Genomic DNA, 23,240 nt, shown 5'->3' on the forward strand with positions numbered 1-23,240 from the left:
TTTTAAAGGACCAAATTTCCTTTTGTAAATTTGTAATCCTTTTGTAAAGGAACAAAATTTCAAAGGCATTTGCTTAATTTTCATCTTAGGATGTAGCTCTAAGTGTAAAAATTCAAGATTTTGCAATATAAAAGACCAGTTACGAAAACAAGGAGTGTCTTTGCCAGCCTATTGTTCATTCAGAAATTAAGGCCAAGTTTCTTTGTTTTGCCTTTTCCTAATTACACTTTTTGAGCCAATTATCCATTTTTCAGTCCTAGTTCCTAGTCGCATGCTTAGATTTTATTCCCTTTTATTCAGAATTTTAAAAAATGCTGAATATTTAGATGAAACTTTTGAAATGGTTATAATGGGAAAGATAGATAAATTCTTAACACTTATATGATTTCATGCATTTCTCTAAGAATACATCACTTTTTAAAAAAAAAAAATTGCCTTTTTCTGGTACTCAGCATCCCACAAGTGTGCCAGTAATTTTGGAGGATTTTTTAAAATTTTATCTACAAGTCCCTTTGTTTATGAAATAAGAGGAAAAAACATTGAAACAATTCCCTGGTATCAAAAATACTTTTGATAAATACTGATGAAGGAGTGCTTGAAAATGTTGACATTAAAGTTTGATTGTTACATTTCTCTCTAAAACTAAAATCAGGACATTGATATAAGCATGTAAGGAAACTCAGTATCTTGGGCAGAGGAGGAAATAATGAAAACTCCTGTATATGCTTTATGAGCTTAGTTTCTAACAGCCTATCTTTCTATCTTTATTTTCCAGTGAAGGCCGGATCAGATACAACTTCAATAAAAACAGTTTTGTAATTGATATTCCACTGCCATTTGCGGGAAAATCATCTGATGAGATATGGATGCCGAAGACTGTTAAAACACCTCCTCTGGTAGTGGAGTCCATGGGAATAAGTGTGCCATCTCAGGAATACAGAATCCCAACATTTACTGTTCCAAAATCCTATCCTTTCCGTGTGCCTTTGCTGGGCAAGTTGGAGGTCTCTGCTAATGTGTACAGCAACTATTACAACTGGACAGCCGCATACACTGTGACTAACAGCACCACAGAGAGAGCAACCAGCGTAAAAGCTACCTATAACACAAATGCTGATTCTGTTTTGGAGCTGCTTTCCTACAGTGTGAAAGGTAAGGATGTTTGCTAGACATCAGTGTTTGCAAACCTTCTTTACTTATTTTGTATCCCTTATATCAGGCACAGTGTATTCATTCCTATCTAAAGACAGGTGTTGCATGATCTCGAATCACTTTCCCTTTGATTTTAAAGATATTGGGTGTGTCTGTTTATTCAGGCTCTGAAAGTGAAGAAGTCAGTTTAATTCAGTTAAGACTTTTACAGTCCATGTTTTCCTGGATGTTCCTTACTAAAAAAAATGTCCTTCAAAACTGAAGGCATGACTCTACAAACACGTGTGCAGCTGGTAAATCAACTGTTTTCAAAATCAGGTGTGCAAGTGTATGTGTAGGTATGCCCACAATTTATTTCTCAGTCTATTAATATGTGTATATATGTATATAAAATTGTCTTATCTTTTCTTATGTCCATATATTGTCATAATATGGTATTTTTAAGTTGGTTCCCCTAAAACTGCAGTTTGGGTTCTTAAACAGCAAAAGGACAACCTGACTTCATTTTCTTCTAAACTCCTCGCCATAACTGAGGCATGATAAACAAAACACTAAAGTCTAGGAATGTTAGATATGGGCTATTCTTGAGTCCTTCTTCTTAATTTAAATAATGACATAATTTTATGCTATTTCACATTACTATATTTAGCAGTGTAGTGTAGAAACTTAATTTATTTTTAGTTCAAAACTTTAGCTTCAAAAAACAAAATAGTAGCCATTTTTACTGAAATATTCAGTATTTACCAAAGCACTTAGGCCTTTAAAACAAAATATCATCACAGAAATTGCAATTCAAGCAGTAGCATAGAAGTTCAGTGGCATCAGACAAGTTCTCAAAGATTAAAAGGTATAGACACACTTACCTTTTGTCTCTTTTTTCCTATTAAAGGTTCTGGAGAAGCATCATATAACAGAAATGGATTCATCTGTGCATACGAAAATCACCTGAAGCACAGAGTCTTAACATCAGTTTTTAAGCTGTCTGGCAGAAAGAATTATGAGCCTGTTCCAGTTTCAAACTACACCTTATCACTTACAGCATCAAGTACTCTGGGTCCTCAGCTTTCATTTTCCAGTGACATTGTTTCTGAAAAGATCAATAACATGAATACCAATAATGTCAATATGGAAGGGCAGCTGGAAGTGGCTTCAGTGTATGCAAAGAGCATTTACACTCTGTCTACCACATACAATGAAAAGAGGCAGGTTTTAGAAGGAAAATCAAATCTGAAGTTGGAGTCTTCTTACCTTCAGGCTACCAATCAGATATCTGGCAGATACAGTGATGGTTCATTTTCCATTACTTCAGTTTCTGATGTACAAAATGAGCTATTAAAGAACACAGCTACACTGAAGTTTGAAAACAGCCAGCTCAAAATGTCATCTGAAACCAACGGGAGGTATCAACATACTGCAGGTGTCAATAAGCTTGAAATAATTTTGTCAAAGAAGATGGCAGCACTTCGATCCGAATACCAAGCCACTTACAAGCAAATCCAGTATTTTGCCGTGTTTGCAGGTTCCCTCAATTCCCAGGACCTTGTTTTCAACACTGATATCTCCCTGACTGATCAGAAGAATCGAGCTGCACATAAGTCATCACTCAATGTCAATCGGTATGGTCTAGCCAGCAGTGCAACCACCAACATGCAGTTTAGTCCCTTGGCAATTCAGAGTGAAATGAATGCCAAGCTCGACACTGCTGGAGGCTCCATGTCACTGTCCTCTTCCGGGCGCTATGGGAAAAACAATGCAAAATTCAATATAGGTGGAAGAGTGAGCCTAACAGAAATAACGCTGGGAAGTGAATATCAGAGTACGGTTCTGGGTATGGACAACAAACATGTTTTAAATTTCAGAGTTAATAGAGAAGGACTCAAGTTTTCAAATAATTTGCAGGGATCATTCAAAGAGATTAAGTTGGAGTACACAAATGATTTGAATATTCCAGGCTTATCCTTAGCATTTGTTTCAAAATTAGACAACAGCTTCAGCTTTGACAAGTTTCACAAACATGTTTTTGACCTTCAACTGGAGCCTAGCTCACTAACAGCTAAACTGAGCAATAATCTTAAATACACTAAAACGGAAGTTTCCAACAAAGCAGAACTCCTTCTTGAGCCTCTGAATATGAACTTGGGTGGCAATGTCAGAGGAGCCCATGGAGCAGATGAAATAAGGCACACCTACACCCTTACATGCGCTGGTCTAACTGCAGACTTGAAAACAGACACCGTGGCAAATGTTCAAGGTGCAGCAGTGAGTCACAGAGTTCATCTGGATGTGGCAGGACTTTCTTCCTCAGTTACCATGAACACAAACTGTGATTCCAAACCTCTCCGTTTCAGCAATGTTCTGCGTTCCACTATGGCCCCATTTGTCATCACGGCTGACGTACACACCAATGCTAATGGAAAGCTGGTTGCTGTGGGTGAACACACAGGAGATTTGTACAGCAAATTGCTGTTTAAAGCAGAGCCTCTTGCTTTCACTTTCTCCCATGATTACAGAGGTTCTACCAGCCATAGCCTGAAGTCTACAGGAAGGTACACTACCCTGCTTGACAACAAAGTTCAGATGCTTTTTACTCCATCGGAGCAGTCAAGTTCTTGGAAACTGAAAAGTCAGCTAAACAATAATGTATATTCACAAGATTTCAGTACTTACAATAATGCAGAAAAGATCGGTGTGGAACTTAATGGGAGAGCTTTAGCAGATCTCTCTGTAATGGACAGATCAGTCATACTGCCATTAACATCTGAAGAAGTTAATTTAATTGATCTGTTGGGTCTCAGGAACAGCATATCGGAGCCTCAAGAATTCAGCATCTCTGGCTTTGTGAAGTATGACAAAAATAAAGATATGCATGTTATCAGCCTACCCTTCTTGGAAAATTTGCCAGTTTACTTTGAAAAACTCAGAAGCGCCATCCTATCCACACTGCAGCCCATACAACGTTATCTGAAGAGTGTAGATATCGAACAACACGTGAAAAGATACAAGGCAACTTTGAGCAAACTGCCACAGGACATTACCGATTACATGGACAAATTAGATATCAAAGGCAAAGTTAGCAGCATGAAAAATAATTTTGTTGCTTTCACAAAGGACTACAGAATAACATCTGATGATCTCCAAATTATGCTGGAAAAAGCCATGGACAATCTTCAAGAAATACTGTCTCAGCTGCAGATCTATCTGGTAAAAGTTGAGCAATACATCAAAGACTGTTATGAGCAGTACGACATTAAAGCACTTATTGCACAGCTTCTTGATCAAATAGTTGACACAATGACAGCTCTAGAAAACAAATATCAGGTAAGAGCAACTGTAATCAACATCATTGAAAAATTGCGGGTTTTTTTCCAACAATATGATCTTAACAAAATCGGAAGCAGCACTTTGGCTTGGATTAAAAATCTTGATGATGAGTACAGAATTGCAGCTAAAATACAGGAAAAACTAGAATCACTCAAGATTCAGATTCAGAATATTGATCTCAGAAGCATTGTGGAAAATTTGAAACAACAGATTAAAGCGTTTGATGCTAAAGAATGTTTAGAAAAATTTAAGCGATCATTGCCAATTGAAAAAATTAATGAAATTCTTGAACAAATCAAAGACTTTATTCTAAATTGGATAGAGGAATATGAGTTATCTGAGAAGATCAGCGCTTTCCGTGGTCGTATGCACAAATTGATTATAAAATATGAAATTGATAAGCAGATATATTTTTTAATTGACAGAATGATAGAACTGCTTAAAACTTACAGGATAAAAGAAACTGTCCAGAAACTGACCATCTACCTGCAAAATGCTGATGTGAAGTCATACTTTGATAAAGTTGTTGCTTTTGTTGATGATGTTGTCAAGAAAGTGCAAACCTTTGATTATGAAAAGATGATAAAGCAAGTCAACAAGTTCCTTGACATGGTTATTAAAAAGCTTAAGGCTTTTGATTATGACCAATTTGTAGACGACACAAATAAAAGAATTCGAGAAGTGACTCAGAAAATAAATGAGGAACTCAGAAATCTAGAACTTCCACAGAAAGCAGAAGCCCTGAAACAGTATATAAGAGATTTTAGAACTGTAATTTCAAAATACATGGAACAGCTAAAGGACACAAAGCTTGCTGCAGTAATTAACTGGCTCAGGGAGCTCATAGACTCAACAACATTTGCTAATCTCAAAGCCAAGGTAAATGAACATCTAGAAGACCTGCGAGAGAGGATTTCTGAAATGGATATTTCTCAGGAACTCCAGAGGTGTCTTCAGAAGATAAGCCAATTCTACAATTCTGTTGTCATATACATCTCTGACCAATGGAACAAAGCTTCCAAAAAAATCACTGCATTGGCTGAAGAGTATGATCTAAAAAATTGGGCTGAAAATATAAAACAGTTTGTTGAAACTGGATTTAAAATCCCTGAAATCAGGGCAGTTATAGTCACTATACCCGCCTTTGAGGTTAGTCTCCGAAGTCTTCGGGAAGCAACATTTCAAACACCAGAATTCATTGTCCCACTGACTGATCTCCGTATCCCCTCCTATGAGATCAACATTAAGAGACTAAAGGACATGAAAATCCCAATGAAATTTACTACCCCGGAATTTAAAATTCTAAATACCTTTCCAATTCCTTCCTTCACAATTGACCTGATTGAAGTTAAGCTTCTGATTGTGAGAACAATAGACAAATTCATGTCTGCAGAATTTCAGTTCCCATCTATCGATATCTATTTGAAAGACCTGAAGATGAAAGATATGCCTTTTTCTGATATTTCTTTCCCAGAAATACAAATGCCTCAGTTTCAAGTACCAGAATTATTGATTCCAAAGCTAAATCTAAATGAGCTCCAGATTCCTAACATGAAGATACCAGAGTTCCAGCTCCCACATATCCCACGTACTGTGACTGTACCTACATTTGGCAAGTTGTCTGGTGCTTTCAGAGTCACCTCTCCATTTTTCACACTGTCTACACAAGCTGAGCTTCGTAATACCACAACATCTGCAAACAGTCCAGAATTTGTTACTTCCATTTCAGCTCAAACAACATCCAAATTAGACTTCCTAGTTTTTAGCGCTACTGCAGATTCACGTCTGCTGGCCCCTGACATGAAACAGCTGAACCTTAAAAATGCCATGAAAGTCAACCATAGGTTCCTTAAAGTTGATCACACCAATGAGGTGGTATTTTTAGGTACCTCAGTAGTAGGTGAAGCTGAAACTAGAGCAAACCTAAATACAAAGAAAAATTCAGTAGAACTACAGAATAACTTAATGGTCAAGCTGCAAAGAAAAATTTGGATGCAGAGTGGAATGGCATATTCTCACAGACTGAATATTCCACAAGCTGATTTCTCTAGCCAGGCTGATCTGATCAATAACATGACAACAGAAGTAGAAGCAGGATACATATCATTTACCTCTGCTGGTAGAGGAAACTGGAAATGGGCTTCACCTAATTTCTCCGATGAAGGCACTCATGATTCACTTGCCACTTTCAAGATTGAGGGCCCCACTATTACATTTTCTGCCAACAACAGAATAAATGATAAGTACCTGAAAGTCAACCAAGCTATGAAATATGAATGCCATTCCTTAATGTTTGCAGTGTTTCAGATTCAGTCTGAAATGGAGTCACAGCGTGTGGGACGTAGCCTTCTGAATGTGCAAGGCACAGGAGAACTTCTAGGAATGAAAGTAGAATTAACAGGCTCTCACAATTCTCGGCTCCATGGACGGATTACCGGAACTGTAAATAATGAATTTTCCTTCTTGGCAAACCCTTCCAAAATTTATCTTTCTACAAACAATGATGGAAACATGAAAATCAGCTTCCCGATGAAACTAACTGGCAAAATTGACTTCCTGAATAACTATGGGTTCGCCCTCAGTTCTTCTGTTCAGCAGGTCAACTGGCAAGCTACTGGCAGATTCAATCAGTACAGATATTCCCATAATATGTCTGCTGGCAGCAATGATGACAGAATTGAAGGTCATATTGAAATGAATGGAGATGCCAACTTGGACTTCCTAAACATTCCTCTAAGCATTCCTCAGATGCAGATTCCCTACACTGGAATCAAAACTCCTCAGCTGAAAGATTATTCACTGTGGGAACAGCTAGGCCTGAAGGAATTACTGAAGACAACAAGGCAATCCTTTGAATTAAATTTGAATGCTCAGTATGAGAAAAACAAAGACATGCATGCAATCCCACTTCCTTTAGCAAAAGTGCATGAAGTACTTAATAAGAACATCCTTTTATTCAACAAGCATTTTGAGAAAGGGAGAAATGCAGCTTTAGATTTTCTTACAAAGTCATATAATGACGCCAAAACAAAACTGGACAAATACAAAATACAAACATCACTGAACAAAATACCACGGACCCTCACAATTCCAGGATACACCATTCCAGTTGTGAATATTGAAGTTTCTCCTTTCACTGCTGAGATGCCAGCCTTTGGTTTCACGCTTCCAAAAGAAATAAGCACAAGAGGATTCACAGTCCCAATAATTGGCTTTTCAGTTCCATCTTACACAGTAGTTGTACCTTCTTTTGAGCTTCCAGTCCTTCATATCCCCCAGGATCTACGCACTCTAAAGCTTCCTAGATTCAGAATCAACAGCTCAGCAAACAACATCTTAGTTCCTGCCATGGGCAACATTACTTATGACTTCTCATTTAAATCCAGTGTAATCACTTTAACTGCAAATGCTGGACTGTTCAATCAGTCAGATATTGTTGGACATCTCGGTGTCTCATCCTCTTCTGTCATTGAGGCTCTGCAATTTAAGCTGGATGGTTCAACAAGTTTGACAAGAAAAAGGGGGTTGAAGCTGGCCACAGCATTGTCCCTGAGTAATAACAAATACCTAGGAGGAAACCATGATAGCACTATCACTCTCTTAAAGAGGATGATGGAAGCTACTGTGGCAACAAATATAGAAGTTGACACACCACTTTTAAAAATGAATTTCAGCCAAGAACTTTCTGGAAATACGAAATCTAAACCCACTCTTTCCTCAGGTATAAAATTAATGTATGATTTTAATACTCTCAAATATGGTACCAGTGCTAAGGGAGAAATTGCTCACAAGTTTGCTTTAGAGAGCCTGACATATTACATATCAGTAGAATCTTCTACAACTGGAGGTATTGACGGAGTATTTTACACTGGAAATGCATTTTCTGGGAGTTTAGACCATGAGGTAAATGCCTATTTAAATGCTAATGGAGCTCGGTCATCCCTCAGATTCGAGGCCCACTCTAAAGCAGATGGACTCTGGATGATTGAAATCAAAGAATTACTTGCAGTTGAAGCATCTACCCGTCGTATTTATGCAGTCTGGGAGCACAATGGGAAGAATTATGCACGATGCACATCTCGTTTCACAACAACGGGGACTCAGAGATGCAAAGCAACCTTAGAGCTGGCTCCTTGGGATGTATCAGCAGATCTTCAGATTCAAGCCATTCAGCCAAATCCCTTGCTGGGCATGGCATCAGTTAATGAGGCTGTTGTAGTGAAAATCAGTCCTGCAAACCAGAAAGCTGGCTGGAAGGGTGAAGGCCAAATTCACTCACTGTCTCTCAGTCATGATATGCAGTTATCAAATGAAAACTCAAAAGCAAAATTTGATATTTCTGGTTCTTTGGAAGGATACATGGACTTCCTCAAAGTCATCAAGTGTCCCATTTCTGAGAAGAGTTTATGGGATATTTTGAAGCTGGACGTCACTACCAGTGCTGACAGGAAACAGTACTTGAATGGCTCAGCATCACTCGTGTACACCAAGAGTGAGGATGGTTACTTTTTCCCCATACCTGTGAATAAGCTGACTGATGGCTTCACTGTCACTATTCCTGGGTTACACCTAAAGGCTCCAAGCCCTGTCCTCAGCACTCCAGAGTTCAGCCTTCCTTTCACCACTCTCCAGGTCCCAGCATACACTGTTGACTTGCGCAACATAAAAATTCCACAGACACTAAGCACAATGCCATTTGATGTCCATTTACCCACACTGCCAAAGCTGAGATTCCCCAAAGTGGATGTAGGAGCAAATTATATTACATTAGAAGAATATAAAATGCCATTTTTTGAGGTGACAATACCTGAATACCAAATAACTATGTCTCAATTCACTTTACCAAAGAGTGTTTCATTTGGCAGTTTCTCTGTAGATCTAGATGAAGTAGCTAATAAAATTGCAGATTTTGAAATGCCTACAATTACCATTCCTGAACAGAAAATTGAGATCCCCCCTCTGAAAATATCCTTGCCTGCTGGAATTTACATCCCATCATTTGGTGCCTTGACTGGATCTTTCAAAGTTGTTTCCCCTTTGTACAACGTCACCTGGAGAACAGACTTGACAAATAAGAAGGATTCTTTTGAACATTCCATTGACTCTACCTGCAGCTCAACATTGCAATTCCTGGAATATGACCTGAATGGTAAGACATTAAAATTCTATATGCCATGAGTTTGAGGGAAAAAATTATTGTATTCTAGGATTTTCCAGATCTTTTTTTCCCCAGAATGTTGCATACGAAGGTGTTTCTGTCTGTTTAGCATTGATTTTAGATGACTTTTCTTTTATCAGGAGTGGTATTTTTTCATAAATTAGTATCAGAGACTCGGTCAGTCACCCTGAAGGCTAATGACTACATATATATAGCATGTGTGTCAGTCATATCCATGTTGAGATATAATGTGAATTTTAAAATGCTCCAGTTAAACAAATGTTTTCATGTCTTTTTATTTGGGACATTATAGGCATTAAGTTTCTTGAAGCCTAATTTGACATATCAGTGAAATACCCCAAAACTGACCATATAACATACAACTGGATGTGTCTTTTGTATTTTTTGTTGGTAATATACACATTTGAAATCTTTTTCACAGTTGTTTCAAACTACGAATATAAAGAAGGCGTGTTTGTCATGAAGACAACTGGCAGCTTTTCACATCGTGACCTGAGTGCAAACTACCAGGAAAATCTAACTATTTCAGGATTTCGGTAAAGATTTGCTCTAATAATGTAATTTATAATATACATAATTGCAAATGATGTGTTGTTGCTTTGATCTCTAATGCCCCAGGGCACTTTGCAGTAATTAATAAGAACCTGTGTGTATATCTACCTTGCCATTATGGGCTGTGTCCTTTTCCCTCTCAAGGTAACTTGAAAGCTGTTCCCTCTCAGGGTTTCTAGAACAGCTTTTCTCACCACCTCAGTGGTCAGAAAACCACTGAGACATAAACACGGTATTTTATAATCAGAGAAGTTCTATATCTAACCATCAACATAGCTGGGTTTCTTCCCAGTGGATCCCTCTGTCACCACAAGCCAGCACAGAGTAATTTTTATTCACAAGTGCCCACACCAGGAATTAGACTTGTCTCTCTTTCTGCCTGTTTCAATCTGCAAGTGTTGTGCTGATACATCCAAGGGATGGAATCAGTGAAGGCAAGTACAGATACAGATAAACAGTAGTGTCCATACTTGTGTTGGTGGAAAAATTGCTGTCAGTTTGTAGAAATCTGTGGAAAGCTGACAATGGTACAGCTACAGGCTTTGTTTACCTGCCCTAATTTAATGAAAATTCACAACAGAGCTCAATATAGTTTTATCTAAAATGGAAAAATTGGAGTGACAGGAAGTTTTGAATATGTCAGGCTAAATTTTAAGAAATGTGGATAATAAACCTGATATTTTATTTTCATCACAAAAGCATTGTTTACTAATATATATATATATATATATATATATATATATATGAAATTATAAGTGGTACTATGTTCAGACATACATCATTGGGCTTGTGCTTTCTGCATTGCTTCATAGCTGTGTATTTACTGTGGTTGCAGAGGCACGGAGGACACTTTATCACTAGACATCATCAGCCCAACTTTCACAGATGTTCATGTGCGTTACCAAGAGAATGAATGGAAATCATCAGGATCAATATCCTCACCCTCAGCTGGGACCCTTGCTTATATCATGGAAAGGGACAATGAAACTTTAGTTGCCAGAGTGTACTACCAAACTCAGGTAAGCTTGATAGGAGCCATAAAAAGCAAAAATGTTTGGTGTGGTCAGAGAAAAAGTTCCCTTTTAAATTTTGTGTGTGTTTATGTTGAGATATAAATTAACCACCAAATAAAAACTATAGTATCAGTAATTAAAGGTTTTATTTCCTACACTGGCCTTTCTAGTACTAAAACTAACATCTGTGTAAAGAGGTGTTTTCAAGCCCTTCACAGAGTTATTTTTTTCCATCTCCTGTGGTTAAGAAGGCACATCCACTGAAAGTGAAGAATGTACAAAGTCAGTTTTAGATAAGCTACCCATCATGTTTAATAGGTAGCCATCAGGCTACTTGGAATTACTACATAAGTGACCAGTATAGGAATAAGGCAACTAGAAGAGGTCAGACCATCTGTGAACTATCTTTTTTAATCTGTTAATATTAATTTTTTTAATCTGTTACAATACATGTTTTTATTATTGGCATACTACAATAATTTCCAAATTAAAATATTACGTTCCAAAATTATATAGTAATTTAGGGATCAGAAGCAACTCATAATTAACTGTTTATTATAAAAACAGGTAAATATATTCTCATTTGAGGATTTATTAACTTCTCTGAATAACTGTCTAAATTGTCTCATTTACTTTAATGATTACAAAATTAAATCCTGTAATATTTTCATATGAAAAAGATCCTTTTTGAATTCACTTTAATTGATTTCAGGAATGAGTAGAAGGCTCATTTTCCCAAGTAATTCACCTGCCTTATGAGACATGATGGGCATTTAATACAAAGGAAGGAAAAATCTTATTTGTAGTCAGATATTAAAGACCAGACTAAGTTATGTTCTAGTCTTGCACTTTGAAGGAGCTGGAAATAGATTGGTACAAGATAATTTCTTCCAAAATAAACTTTCAGGATGAAAGCAAACAGACAGCAAACAGACAGTGGACAAAAAATTGGAGTGCTTGTCTTAATGAATGGTAAAATTAAAGATGCAATACTGAGAATGTTAAAATACTCTCATAAATAATATTGGAGTTTTCTTACCCTGTTTTCTATTTTCAGTCTGCTCCCCAGAATGACATCGACATACTAAAAGGTGAGATATCCCTTAAAGAACCTGACCAGATTGAAATGAAATTCAACTGGAACGAGGATGCTGCCAAAGATTTGCTGTTGGGTCTGAAAGCAAGAGTGCCTAAAATGACAAATGCAGTCTATAGATATGTTAATCGGTACCATAAGGAGCATACGGGACTGGAAATCAGTGCTGCCACCTTAAAGATGAAGAATATAATGCAGAATAATGCTGAAAAAGCATACACTTTTGCTGCAAATCAAATAGATGAACTAGATGCTCAGCTTCGCACAGCTGCCAATGAGGCCTCGGACAAATATCAGGAGCTGAAGTTCAAAGCTAAACGGCTTTATCGAAGAGCAGCAGATCAGGCTGAACACTTTGACTATCAAAGAATAAAAGCGGAACTTTTGAACGTTTTAATTGACATAATAGAACAGTACCACCAGAAAATAAAACACGTAATTGACTCAGCCACTGAATTCCTGAAAACCACAAAATTTCAGGTCCCTGGGTTGTCTGAAAAGTACAGTGGTGCAGAAATATACCTCATCACTACAGAGAAGGCAGCAAAAACTGCTGATGTATGCCTTTCAAAAGTTCAGGAGTACTTTGATGCCTTGATTGCAGCTATCAATGAGCTGGAAGTCAGACTTCCTGCTTCTGAAACAATTCTTAGAGGCCGTAATGTACTTGATCAAATCAAAGAAATGCTGAAAGATTTGCAGAACAAAATCAGGCAGACATTTGCTACTCTTCAGGAAGCTGACTTTGCGGGAAGGCTGAAGCAACTGAAACAAGCAGTGCAGCAAGTTTTTCAGAAGGTAGAAGAAATGGTTAGAAGCTTGCAATCCAAAACTTTTGAAGACATCAAAGTCGAAACCCAACAGCTGTACAAAGATGCAATGGCTTCAGAATTTGCCCAGAAGCTGAGATCCTTGACAAAAGATGTTAAAAAATACATTTCTCAGTTCAAAGACTTCAGCCAGAAGACATTCCAGGACCTTTCAAAAAAGCTGCACCAGCTGCTCCTCTATGTAAAGTCATTGCGTGAGGAATATTTTGATCCAACTACACTTGGATTGTCAGTGAAATACTATGAGGTGGAAGAAAAAGTACTGGGATGGCTGAAGAATATCATAGATCTTGTCGTAGATTGGCACAACCAGCGTATGGGAGATCTGGCTGGCATTGCTACACGCCTGACAGAGCAAGTAAAAGAATATGTGGAAATCTACAGTCAGGAATATTATGACCTTATAACTGATTTTGAAGGAAAAGGAAAACAGAAGATCATGGAACTCTCATCTGCTGCTCAAGAAAAAATCCGATCTTGGTCTGCAGCTGCTAAGAGGAAAATCGATGAACATAACAAGCAACTCAAAGAAAAACTCCGGGAGATCTATGGGCAGCTTAGTCAGTCCCAAGAAAAGCTAATCAGTGAAGCCAAAAGGTTAATTGATCTAACTATAGAAAATTACTCTGCCTTCCTGCAATACCTCTCAGAGCTTCTTCGCTGGCTTGAGCAAATAACAGCTGAGAGCATAAAGCCGTATGTAGCTGTTCGTCGAGGAGAGCTTAGAATACAGGTGCCCATGTGACTGGCAGGCCATTTACCAAATGCCCCAAAAAAGCAGACAGGCACTCAGGAATAAAGTGGAAATGACACACATACTGATTCAGCAAGGCATTGAGAAAGGCTCCAAGACATGGAACGAAATGCAACACTTCACTAATGGACAACTTGACGCTGAGCAAGTGAGTCCTCAGGAGATTATGGAAAATATCCAGCAGCACATGAACACCTGAATGGGCGTGTAGATGAGGAAAAGTAACAAGTTTCTACCAAAATGTATTTAAATATAACAGCAATCAGTATACTGGAGCTTCGGGTATATATGTTTGAATCTGAATTTGTAAATGAAAACTTGATAATCTACACTAGGTTATTTTAATAAGCTTAATAAGCCAATAAATGAATTCTTTATTACATTTTTGTGTCATTTATTACAGCTACTTTTACTTGGAGCATAAGGCTTAATCCAACAATTTTCAAGGTCAATGGGAAGTCTTTTCTGTAATTTCACAATATGTTGGATCAAGTTAATAATGTGCAATGCATATTGTAAATAGTCACAAAAGCTATGGAATACATAGAATAAACAGGTTTTAAGATAAAGGTCACATTCATAAGCCAGTTGAAGGAAGACTTGGAAACACATCTATTTCCCAGCATAGAGATACCTTAATAGATAAGTAAGGAAAAGAGCATGTGTAAAACCATGAATTAAAAAAATTATAAATTCCGAAAATGGCATCAAAAATTGAAAATTAACATACAAATATGAACATATGTAGAAATCTGACTCCTGGAAATTTTCAGATAATAATACAAAGATTTTTTAAATAAGAATTAATTTATGCCTGTGTCAGTTTTCAGACAACTTTACCAAGAATTTTATATTAGTTTTCTTTCTACTGGCTAATTTATATTTCAGAAATACAGGGTTTTCTCACCTGTTTCCCCATGATATTTCTGGTTTCACTTTAAATTGTCTATGTTTTACTTATTATGAGTTTACTCAAGTGTCAGAGTTTCATGGACATCACTGTGTATGATAGAAGTCAAAAAGTTTTCCCCTCTTAGGCAGACGCTTAGGCCATTTAAATGAATTTTCAGTTTAAAAGATGAATTTAAGATGTTGAAGAAGTCCCTCACAAAATAAGACTGTTTTTAAGTGAAAAATATGTTGAGCAGCAGTGGTGTACTATACAGACAGTCCTAGAGAAATGCATGCTCGAGCTGAAATAATGTTGCCTCTTTGAGAATAAACTTTTTGACAAAGAACACTAGAAATTTTGTGCACATGTCTGTTTTGATACAATCAATTCACTCTGTAACGTGGTTCTTGCTTGTTCATTAATGGGAAAAACAGAGCTCTTTTCATTCCATGGTGTGAGGGAGTACATACATGAAGCAATGGAGCACCCAGACTTTGACATCCCTATTGACAGATAATATTATTATCTGAGTAACTTCACCAGTAATGATTTTTATCAGATAATGATTCTTATCAAATACTTATGAAATTTTTATCTTTAACCCAGAAGTCAGAATCGCACAAGCATGGTATTATACACACACCTATCTAGCTGCCAGCAAGTGGTTGTCTCTTAGAAAGTAAGGTAAATCAATTTTCTCTTCAGAGTTTTCAGACATCACAGCAAAAATTCACAGAATAAGAGATAGAATAGTCCCCTGTGAACTACAAAATATGTTTTGATTCTGAATAGAACTAATCTGCATACGTTGCCCTGCCCAGAGGAACCAAAGGTATAAAATTCCCTTTTTACATCTTCTACTGAGCATACCAGTAAAAAATATGCTGGCTGCAGAGCCCTTTCACCTTCATTCACAAGGAAACCAAAGCCTATGGGTCACCTGATCTTTATTGGATGTCAGACTGCACAACTCATTTCCCTGAATTTTTCCCTGAATTTTAACACAAATGTTTAAACACAACCAGATTTCTCGGCCACTGACTGATTGTTGTTTCCCTTCATCAAGACAAACAACCCTGTGAAACAAAGGACAATAGAATAAATTATAATAGTTATGGGAGAAGAGCGATTTAAATTTTGTTTTCTTTTGTTTTTCCCCTTATGTCTATTTATTTCTGTCCATCATCCATTGTTCTTGGAACGATTTTAAATGCTAAAAAAATTTTTTACTTATAAGGAATGGGCTAACTGAATAATAAATATGCCAAATAGTATAAATACTGGCTCCTGTTGGCAAGAGTGAAGCTTCCCAAGAGCAAACACAATAGTTTGCACACTAAACTGTGGTTAGAGGTTAGAGGAGATTTCCAAGTCTCATAGCAGCATTGCTGCCAACTGGATTAAAGCTCTCAATCCTGTAATCGATGTGCCATCTTGCCGTCATCCCACAGTTGGTCTGGGAGGGCCTGGAAGCAGAACACTGCTCTCAAAATTGATCTTACTGGAACTTATCTGTTTTGTAAATCTCCAAACCAGAAAGGTCATCTCAAGCACCCCTTTGAAACTCGGGCAATATTTTGACACAGGAAGAGGTTGCTTTTGTTTGTATGTGTGCATCACATGTGACACAAGCACTACAACCAGGTGACTCTTTTATTTCCTTTCTTTTTCCTGTTGTTTGGTTGTTGTTGCTGTTTTCTTTCAGAATCTAGAAAATTTTAGCTTTATTTCCAATGTAGTAAACTACAGAAATATAGAAAAAACCACAATTATTCAAATTGTGTTGGAACTTATGAAATGTTTGCAATATCATAATTTGTAATATTATTAGTTCTATTTTGGCTTCTTTTCAGTCTAGTTTATATAACAGGAAATATTCTATTTCATTAAATCAAATTGTATTGGAGATAACAGGGAAACAGCAACTATTTGGGACTCAGTGACATTGCTTCTTTCTTTTCTTTTTTTCTGTAGTCTTCATCATCTGAATTCTCATAAATGTCAGAGGGGTTTTTCTTTATAATTTACAGCAGGTATCAGACATAGAGCAGAACTGGTTGTAAAAGTTTAATTACGTGAAACATTTTAACAAGAAATTGAGAGAACAATATGCCCTGCTCTAACTAAGTGATTGTAGAAATAACATTGACAAGAAACGTGTGTGTTCCTAAATGAAAAACTTTTGCAGACGTAGGACAGCAAAAATGTTCCAGAATTTTAGATTATGCAACCAACTAGAGCTGATTTTTTATTAAGTGATTTAAAAGTACATGCATAGTTTGCTGCATATCCAGAGATTCTTCACACTTATCCACATCCACACACACTATCTTCCACCTCTGGCTCTAAATTGTGCTATTGATACTTTTAGAGCAACTGCCATTATGGCCTACTGATACCTTTCAAAATTTATATTAAAATATTTAGTTGTTCAGTAAGTGACACCAAAATTTGTAGTACTCTTCTGCTGGCGGATTTATTGCCCAGGTGGGAAACCAGAATTTATTAAAGGCCATGCGGACATACAGAATTGCTCATATTCCATTTCTACACAGCCAAATCCAGGCCCAAATGAAATCAATAGCAAAATGTCTGTTGGCCTCAGCAGAAGTAGGCTTTGGCCAGTTAGATGTATAACTTGAGAAGCACTCTGGGATCCTGTAGGACAAAGCTATATTATTATCTATTAAAATCTACACAGAAATATCATTGAAAAAACATGCAGACAAGAAAATTAATCACTAACAAATTTGAGTCAGATCAGAATGAAGCTTGCCTGTACAACATTAACCAGAGCTTCTTTACAATTTTTTACCCACTATTACTTAGTATCACAGAGAAAGTCTGTCAGGGCCAAGAATTCTGGGTTCTGGTCCCAGGCCTTAGACATGGAAATATACATATACATCTCATCACCTTTTCCCACGTTTCATTATCCATTCGAGGCGTTAAGGGAATCTGGAACAGAATAAAAACTTGTGTTGATGTTTGCAAGACCCAACTGGGCAATTTCTTGAGCAACACAATCTGATTTAAAGCCTGCCTCTCTTTAGAGAAGTAGGTTGTAGAGACCTCCCAAAGTCCCCTACAACTTCAGTTACTTTGTGATTCTCTTGTGACTAAATTGATATGGCTTTAGGTTGCCATCTCTAACACTTTGCCTACCCTTTGGTCAATGGTTTACAAGCAATTTGCTGCATCATTATTGTAATACATCATTATACATAGACAGAAAATTCCATGGTACCCCTGCATGTAAACACAACCTCATTCTGATTGCAACCATGAGGCATTCTAAAATTCCCTGAAGCTTTCTAGCAATTGAAGCCTTCTCAGTTGGTTCTGCATCTTTCCTCTTCTATGCTTTTCATGTGAATACCTCTGTCATACTAAATCATAGAGGTTTTCCCAATATGCAGGAATTGATGTTATGACTATAACCATTCATATTCTGACAGCATGATTGTTGTAGCTGTTAGAAGAATAAGATGCACATCTTCTCAGAGCGGCTGAAGAAGGGTCCTCTGCTAAGCTGAGCCTTGTCAGAGTGAGAGGATCGAGTACATGAATAGCAGATCCACCACAGCTTGGGGAAGTAAAAAAGGTCAAATGTCTATACCATGCATCTGTTGTGAAGAATCTGCCAGGTATTTGCTGTAAGCAGAGACCCACCACAAGTTATAGCCTCATATTGATGTCCCAACGAATGAATTCAAGGGGACATGTTTAAAACAATCTTGAATTTATGGATAAATCTATTAATCTATACTGCCTTTGGGACTCAAGGAGCAAGATCTAGTCTCTGAACAAGTGATACAAACTAGTTCAAACATTCTATAGCATATAGGAAATAAGACTTGGAACAGCTCTCTGTTCAAGTGTCCAAGTTTCCTCTAAGAGTGAGCCAAAAGCCATATGCAGCATAGGTGCCTGGGGGACCTGAGACTTGGTCTGAAGCAAGGAGTGAACCAAATGCGCAGCAGAGAGAGCATGAAGAACTAAAATATTCACTGCATCTACCAGACAAATGGCGTGGTTAGATACTTAGAAGAGGCCACTGGGATGAGTAAAGATGGTCTTAATTAAGGCCATTCATGGGGAAAAGTATCAGACCGATAACTTTTTAAGTGCTGCCTGCTACTTCTATTATGCTACTGAATGAGGCTGGTGACTCCTGGGTTTCTGGGCAACATGGTTATTCTTACAGGGATAATATTCTGCTCTGCTTTCTGTGCAGCTTCGACTAAGGATGGAAAGGAAACACTTAGCCTCCATACTTTTCTTTCCCCATGTTTTCCCTGCTTCCACTACCTCTGCCACAGTTAAGATGTATTCCAAGGTTGGTGCCAATAAGAGGGAAATTGTTAACATACTTGCTAACTTGTTATTTTGCTCTAGTATTTTTAATGACTACAGAACGTTATTTCTGAAAAAAGTGATACTGCTTTTATTCAGAACTGTTTTCTGTAGAAAGTATTTTATGGACGTCCTTCTATTCAGCTCTGCCAAAAGCAGTGGCAATTGTAGTTCATTTGGTTGGTTTCATCTGTGGAAGCTTTTTGCACTGGAACCCTCAGAAGTCTCTTTATCTGCTAACCTGTTGTTTTGTCATCAGTCTCATAAACAGCCCCACACTATGCCAGCCAGTCACTCTGAAAGGTTATTTATTTCTTTGCTTCTAATACCTGTAATACTCTTAAATCAGTGGCTCTCCTGGCTGGAAGTGAAGATCCAAAGCCAGTTACAAGGTGCCATTAGGCCCCTACACTAATGCCACCAGATCAAACTTCTGCATTTAGCCAGAAACTCCCCATTTCCTGGGTGTATGCACACTCCTTTCCACTTCACAATCCCATTGAGACTGCATCATATTATTCTGCTAAAAAGGAAGAAAAATGGAAAGGTGGTATCACTGTCTCCAAAGTTCAGCATAGTTATTAATTTAATTTATTTCAAGATTACTACCTTTGAATGTTCTCAAAGAGAAGCTGGATTAAAAAAATGCTCTCACTTCTTTGTTGCATGACACTTTGCACAGACATTTCCCATTTTTAGCAGGCTGTTTGTCTCTCCATAATGTTCTTTCCCTGTTGTTACTATATTTGTTCATTTAATAAGCCTTTACTTTTCCCTATGGAAATGACTTGCTTATAACTATTCGCAAACGATATGGACAGTTATGCAAAAGCATTTGATTTTAAAGCTGAAGAACAGAAAACCAGCCAAGTCTGAAGGAACACACATCTCTCACACATAGCCTATATTCCAGCAGTACAAACCCACGACGTCTCTCTCTCAGACACATCTGTCTATATGTGCAAACATCCATGCAAACACACACACACGTACTATGTACATTACTGTCAAGTTAAAAGCCTGAAGTTAATCCTTAATCCTTAGGTCATCCCCTTCATTTCAGCACATCGAGCCGTCCAAGCCTTCCCATCAGCAGTGAGCTGACGTAGCTCTTCCCACTCAGGACCTATTAATCCAGCAGTTTCACCAGTGGTGTTCCACCAGGTTCATTTTCCAAAACTTCAATTTTTGTTTAAACTCTGAATCAGAAAGTTATCGTTTTTGGGTCCTGCAGGGAGGTAGCTTTCCTTTTATTTTTTTTGCAGTCCATTTCAGCTGAAATGTGCTGATGAAAATATTGCACAATTTTGTAAAGTGATAGAGCTGATCTTATTCAAAAATGGCCAGTTCCTCTTCCAAAAGATGGAGCTTAAATTTTCCAATCCTTTTAGAAACACACATTTTTTAAAATAAAAATTTGGTTGATATTCTGCTAGCCCAGTATTGACCTGGTAACTTCTTTGTGGCCATGTGCATGTGTGTCATCTGCACTCTGTGTTGTCTCTCTTCAGGTTTTCACTGAACATCACTATCTTTTTGCTTTTTACAAATCTTCTTGATGTATACCCCATTCCTGACTTCCCTTGAAATGCGTTACCCATTGAAGAGACGGGTTCAAGTTTTAATAATTCACTTTCTGTATTTGGGTTCAGTTCCTAGGCCAGTTTTTTATCCACTGCATCATTCATCCACCTCATTTTCTCATATTTTAGTTTCCCATGAGTAAAATGGGAATTATACTTCTCTGCTTTTCAATGGAATTGTCAGAATGAAACTAACTCATGACTTGGAGATAATCTGATAAATCTCATAGTGCTGAAGACCATGAAGTAGATAGACACACTGTAATGGCAACAAGAAATCAAGATACAGATATTGACTTCCCTCTCCCATCATCATGTTTATTGTTTTAGAAACTTGGAGTTGATTTCATGTGCTAAATCACTCAGAGACACTCTAGTCCACCCCAAAACCATCATACATACCAGGCATCAAACATATAACACTCTCATACAGATAAATGATCCGAGGAATGGACTCAATGGCTGCTAGCAGTTAATTTATATCGTGGTTTCTCCATAAACTTTTAACTTTGGAAATAATCTGCCACCCATTTCAGTTTTTTGGCTGCCACATAATGCACCTTTGTGAAGTCACTTTTCTGTCTAATAGAGATATTTCTTTTTATGGTTGAACATTTGTTTAAAAATAACAAATAGTAATCTCATTTACCGTGCACAAAGAGTGAGCTACTTAACTGTATGTAACCAAGTCCCATTTTGTCTGGTTTAATGTTTAGCAAGGCATGAAAACTAGTTGATATTACAGGGAGAGGATAATTTATTAAATAAAATTTCATTCCTTTTTTTTCCCCATTAAAAAAACAAATAATTGTAACCAAAAAAAAAAAAAAAAAGTGTTTAAAGTAGAGAAGCATAGCCTGCAAAGATTGATACTGAAAAGTCAGCACATATTAGAAAGTCTGATGCTAAGCTCAGCTGTTTCTTTACCCCCTCCACTGTTCTGAGTCTGGTTTGCAGCCAGTCTGTGTTTCTGAAGTCAAGTACTCCCATAGTGATTACTGATATCCACCATAATGTAGTTAGCAGATAGCCCATTTGTTCCGCTCTGGATAGGGTTGCAAGAGAACATTTTAAGCCCAGTTTGTTCCTTTGGGGAGGATAAAATTTAGGATATATATAGATATAATATGAAATGTGCAATGTCTAATATATGCATTTACATGTTATATCTACCTGTCTGTACTCTCCTTGTGACAAGAAGTTGAACAGGAGTCAGCAGTATGGTCTTTTGCTGAAGAAGGCCAACCACATACTGGCAAGTTGTAGCTAGGAGGTCTGTGAGGAGATCCTTCTCCTCTTTTTGGCATTTGTGAGCCCACATCTGGATTACTGTGTCTGGTTTGGGGATCCCCAGTGAAAGAGAACCATGGACATACCAGAGTGAGTTCAGCAGTGGCCAGCAACCTACTCAGGGGGCTGGAGTGCACAGCATGCAAACAAGTGGTAGATGGATGAGTTTGCTGAGCCTTAAGAGGAAAAGACTGAGGAGAGACATTATTTCTGTTTTCCATGACCTGTTGCATGGTTATAGAGAAGACGGTCAAGCTCTTCTCAGAGCAGAAAGACAAAAAGCAATAAATAAAAGCCATATGAAGGATAAAAAAAAATTGCCCTGGGAATAATCAAACATTAGCATAGATCCAGGAGAGGTTGTGGAATGTTCTTCTTTGGACATGTTCAAAACTCAGATGTGAACATTCACAAACTTCATCTGACTTCAAAATTCAACATAACTTCCAAGTTAATCCTACATTGTGTAGGGTATTGGATCAGATGATCACAAGAGGTACTTTGAATTATTCTGTTTATGTTAAGACCTAAACCCCTTTTTGGAGCTGGGCTCCCAAAACCACTGAAAGGCTGAAAATTCACACCCATTGAATGACAGAGATTCTCAAAGAAAAGCTTAACCATGAATGTCCTATGCAGGAATATCTTCCAGTGGAACTCACATTCAACCATGCAGCACAAATGTGTATCAAACATGGCTTCAGCAATTCTTGTGTTCCCGAAGCTATTCAGTGAAATGTATTGAACTGTTTCCCACTAACATTTCAAGTCACACAAAATTGCCCTACGCAATATTTAGTAGTCATAGAGTCCCTGCTTTGTTGCTGTTGTTTATCTTCAACACATGTAGAAATTGTTTTGGTGGAAAGATGGGCCAGTAAATGTGATCTTTTGTTTTGACGTAATTCATTCCTCTTACTCATTAGATGCCTTTTGAGATTAATCTAAGAATGTTGCACTTGCAGTCAACCAGATAACACTTCCTTTTTCTTTTGGAGAAGGGAGGGATGGGATGCCCACAATTTTTTTTTGCTAGAGCCACTCTGACACTTTATGCATTTGAGCCTTTGTTCTTAAAATAAACACATAAACTTGGCTTAAAGTGAGAAGTAGTAGAATTTGTTTGTTATTGGAATACACTTGTGATTAGAAGAACCATTAAGCAGCAGCTGTTCTTATGCTCTGTGTGAGACGACCACACTTTCCCTACATATTTTGAAGG

At 37.5% G+C, this 23,240-nt stretch overlaps 1 protein-coding gene across 1 annotated transcript in view; it reads left to right on the forward strand.

The window, feature by feature from the left end:
• Positions 1–14,279, forward strand: part of APOB (apolipoprotein B) — a 34,746-nt gene extending 20,467 nt beyond the window's left edge. The window contains 6 exon segments of the mRNA XM_058802901.1: positions 776–1,152; positions 2,042–9,622; positions 10,074–10,188; positions 11,040–11,223; positions 12,275–13,885; positions 13,887–14,279. Coding sequence (XP_058658884.1) covers positions 776–1,152; positions 2,042–9,622; positions 10,074–10,188; positions 11,040–11,223; positions 12,275–13,885; positions 13,887–14,096 — 10,078 coding nt within the window. The 3' untranslated portion in view covers positions 14,097–14,279.
• Positions 14,280–23,240: the final 8,961 nt, after the last annotated feature.

The sequence above is a fragment of the Ammospiza caudacuta genome, chromosome 3 (genome assembly GCF_027887145.1).
Source record: "Ammospiza caudacuta isolate bAmmCau1 chromosome 3, bAmmCau1.pri, whole genome shotgun sequence".
NCBI lineage: Eukaryota > Metazoa > Chordata > Aves > Passeriformes > Passerellidae > Ammospiza > Ammospiza caudacuta.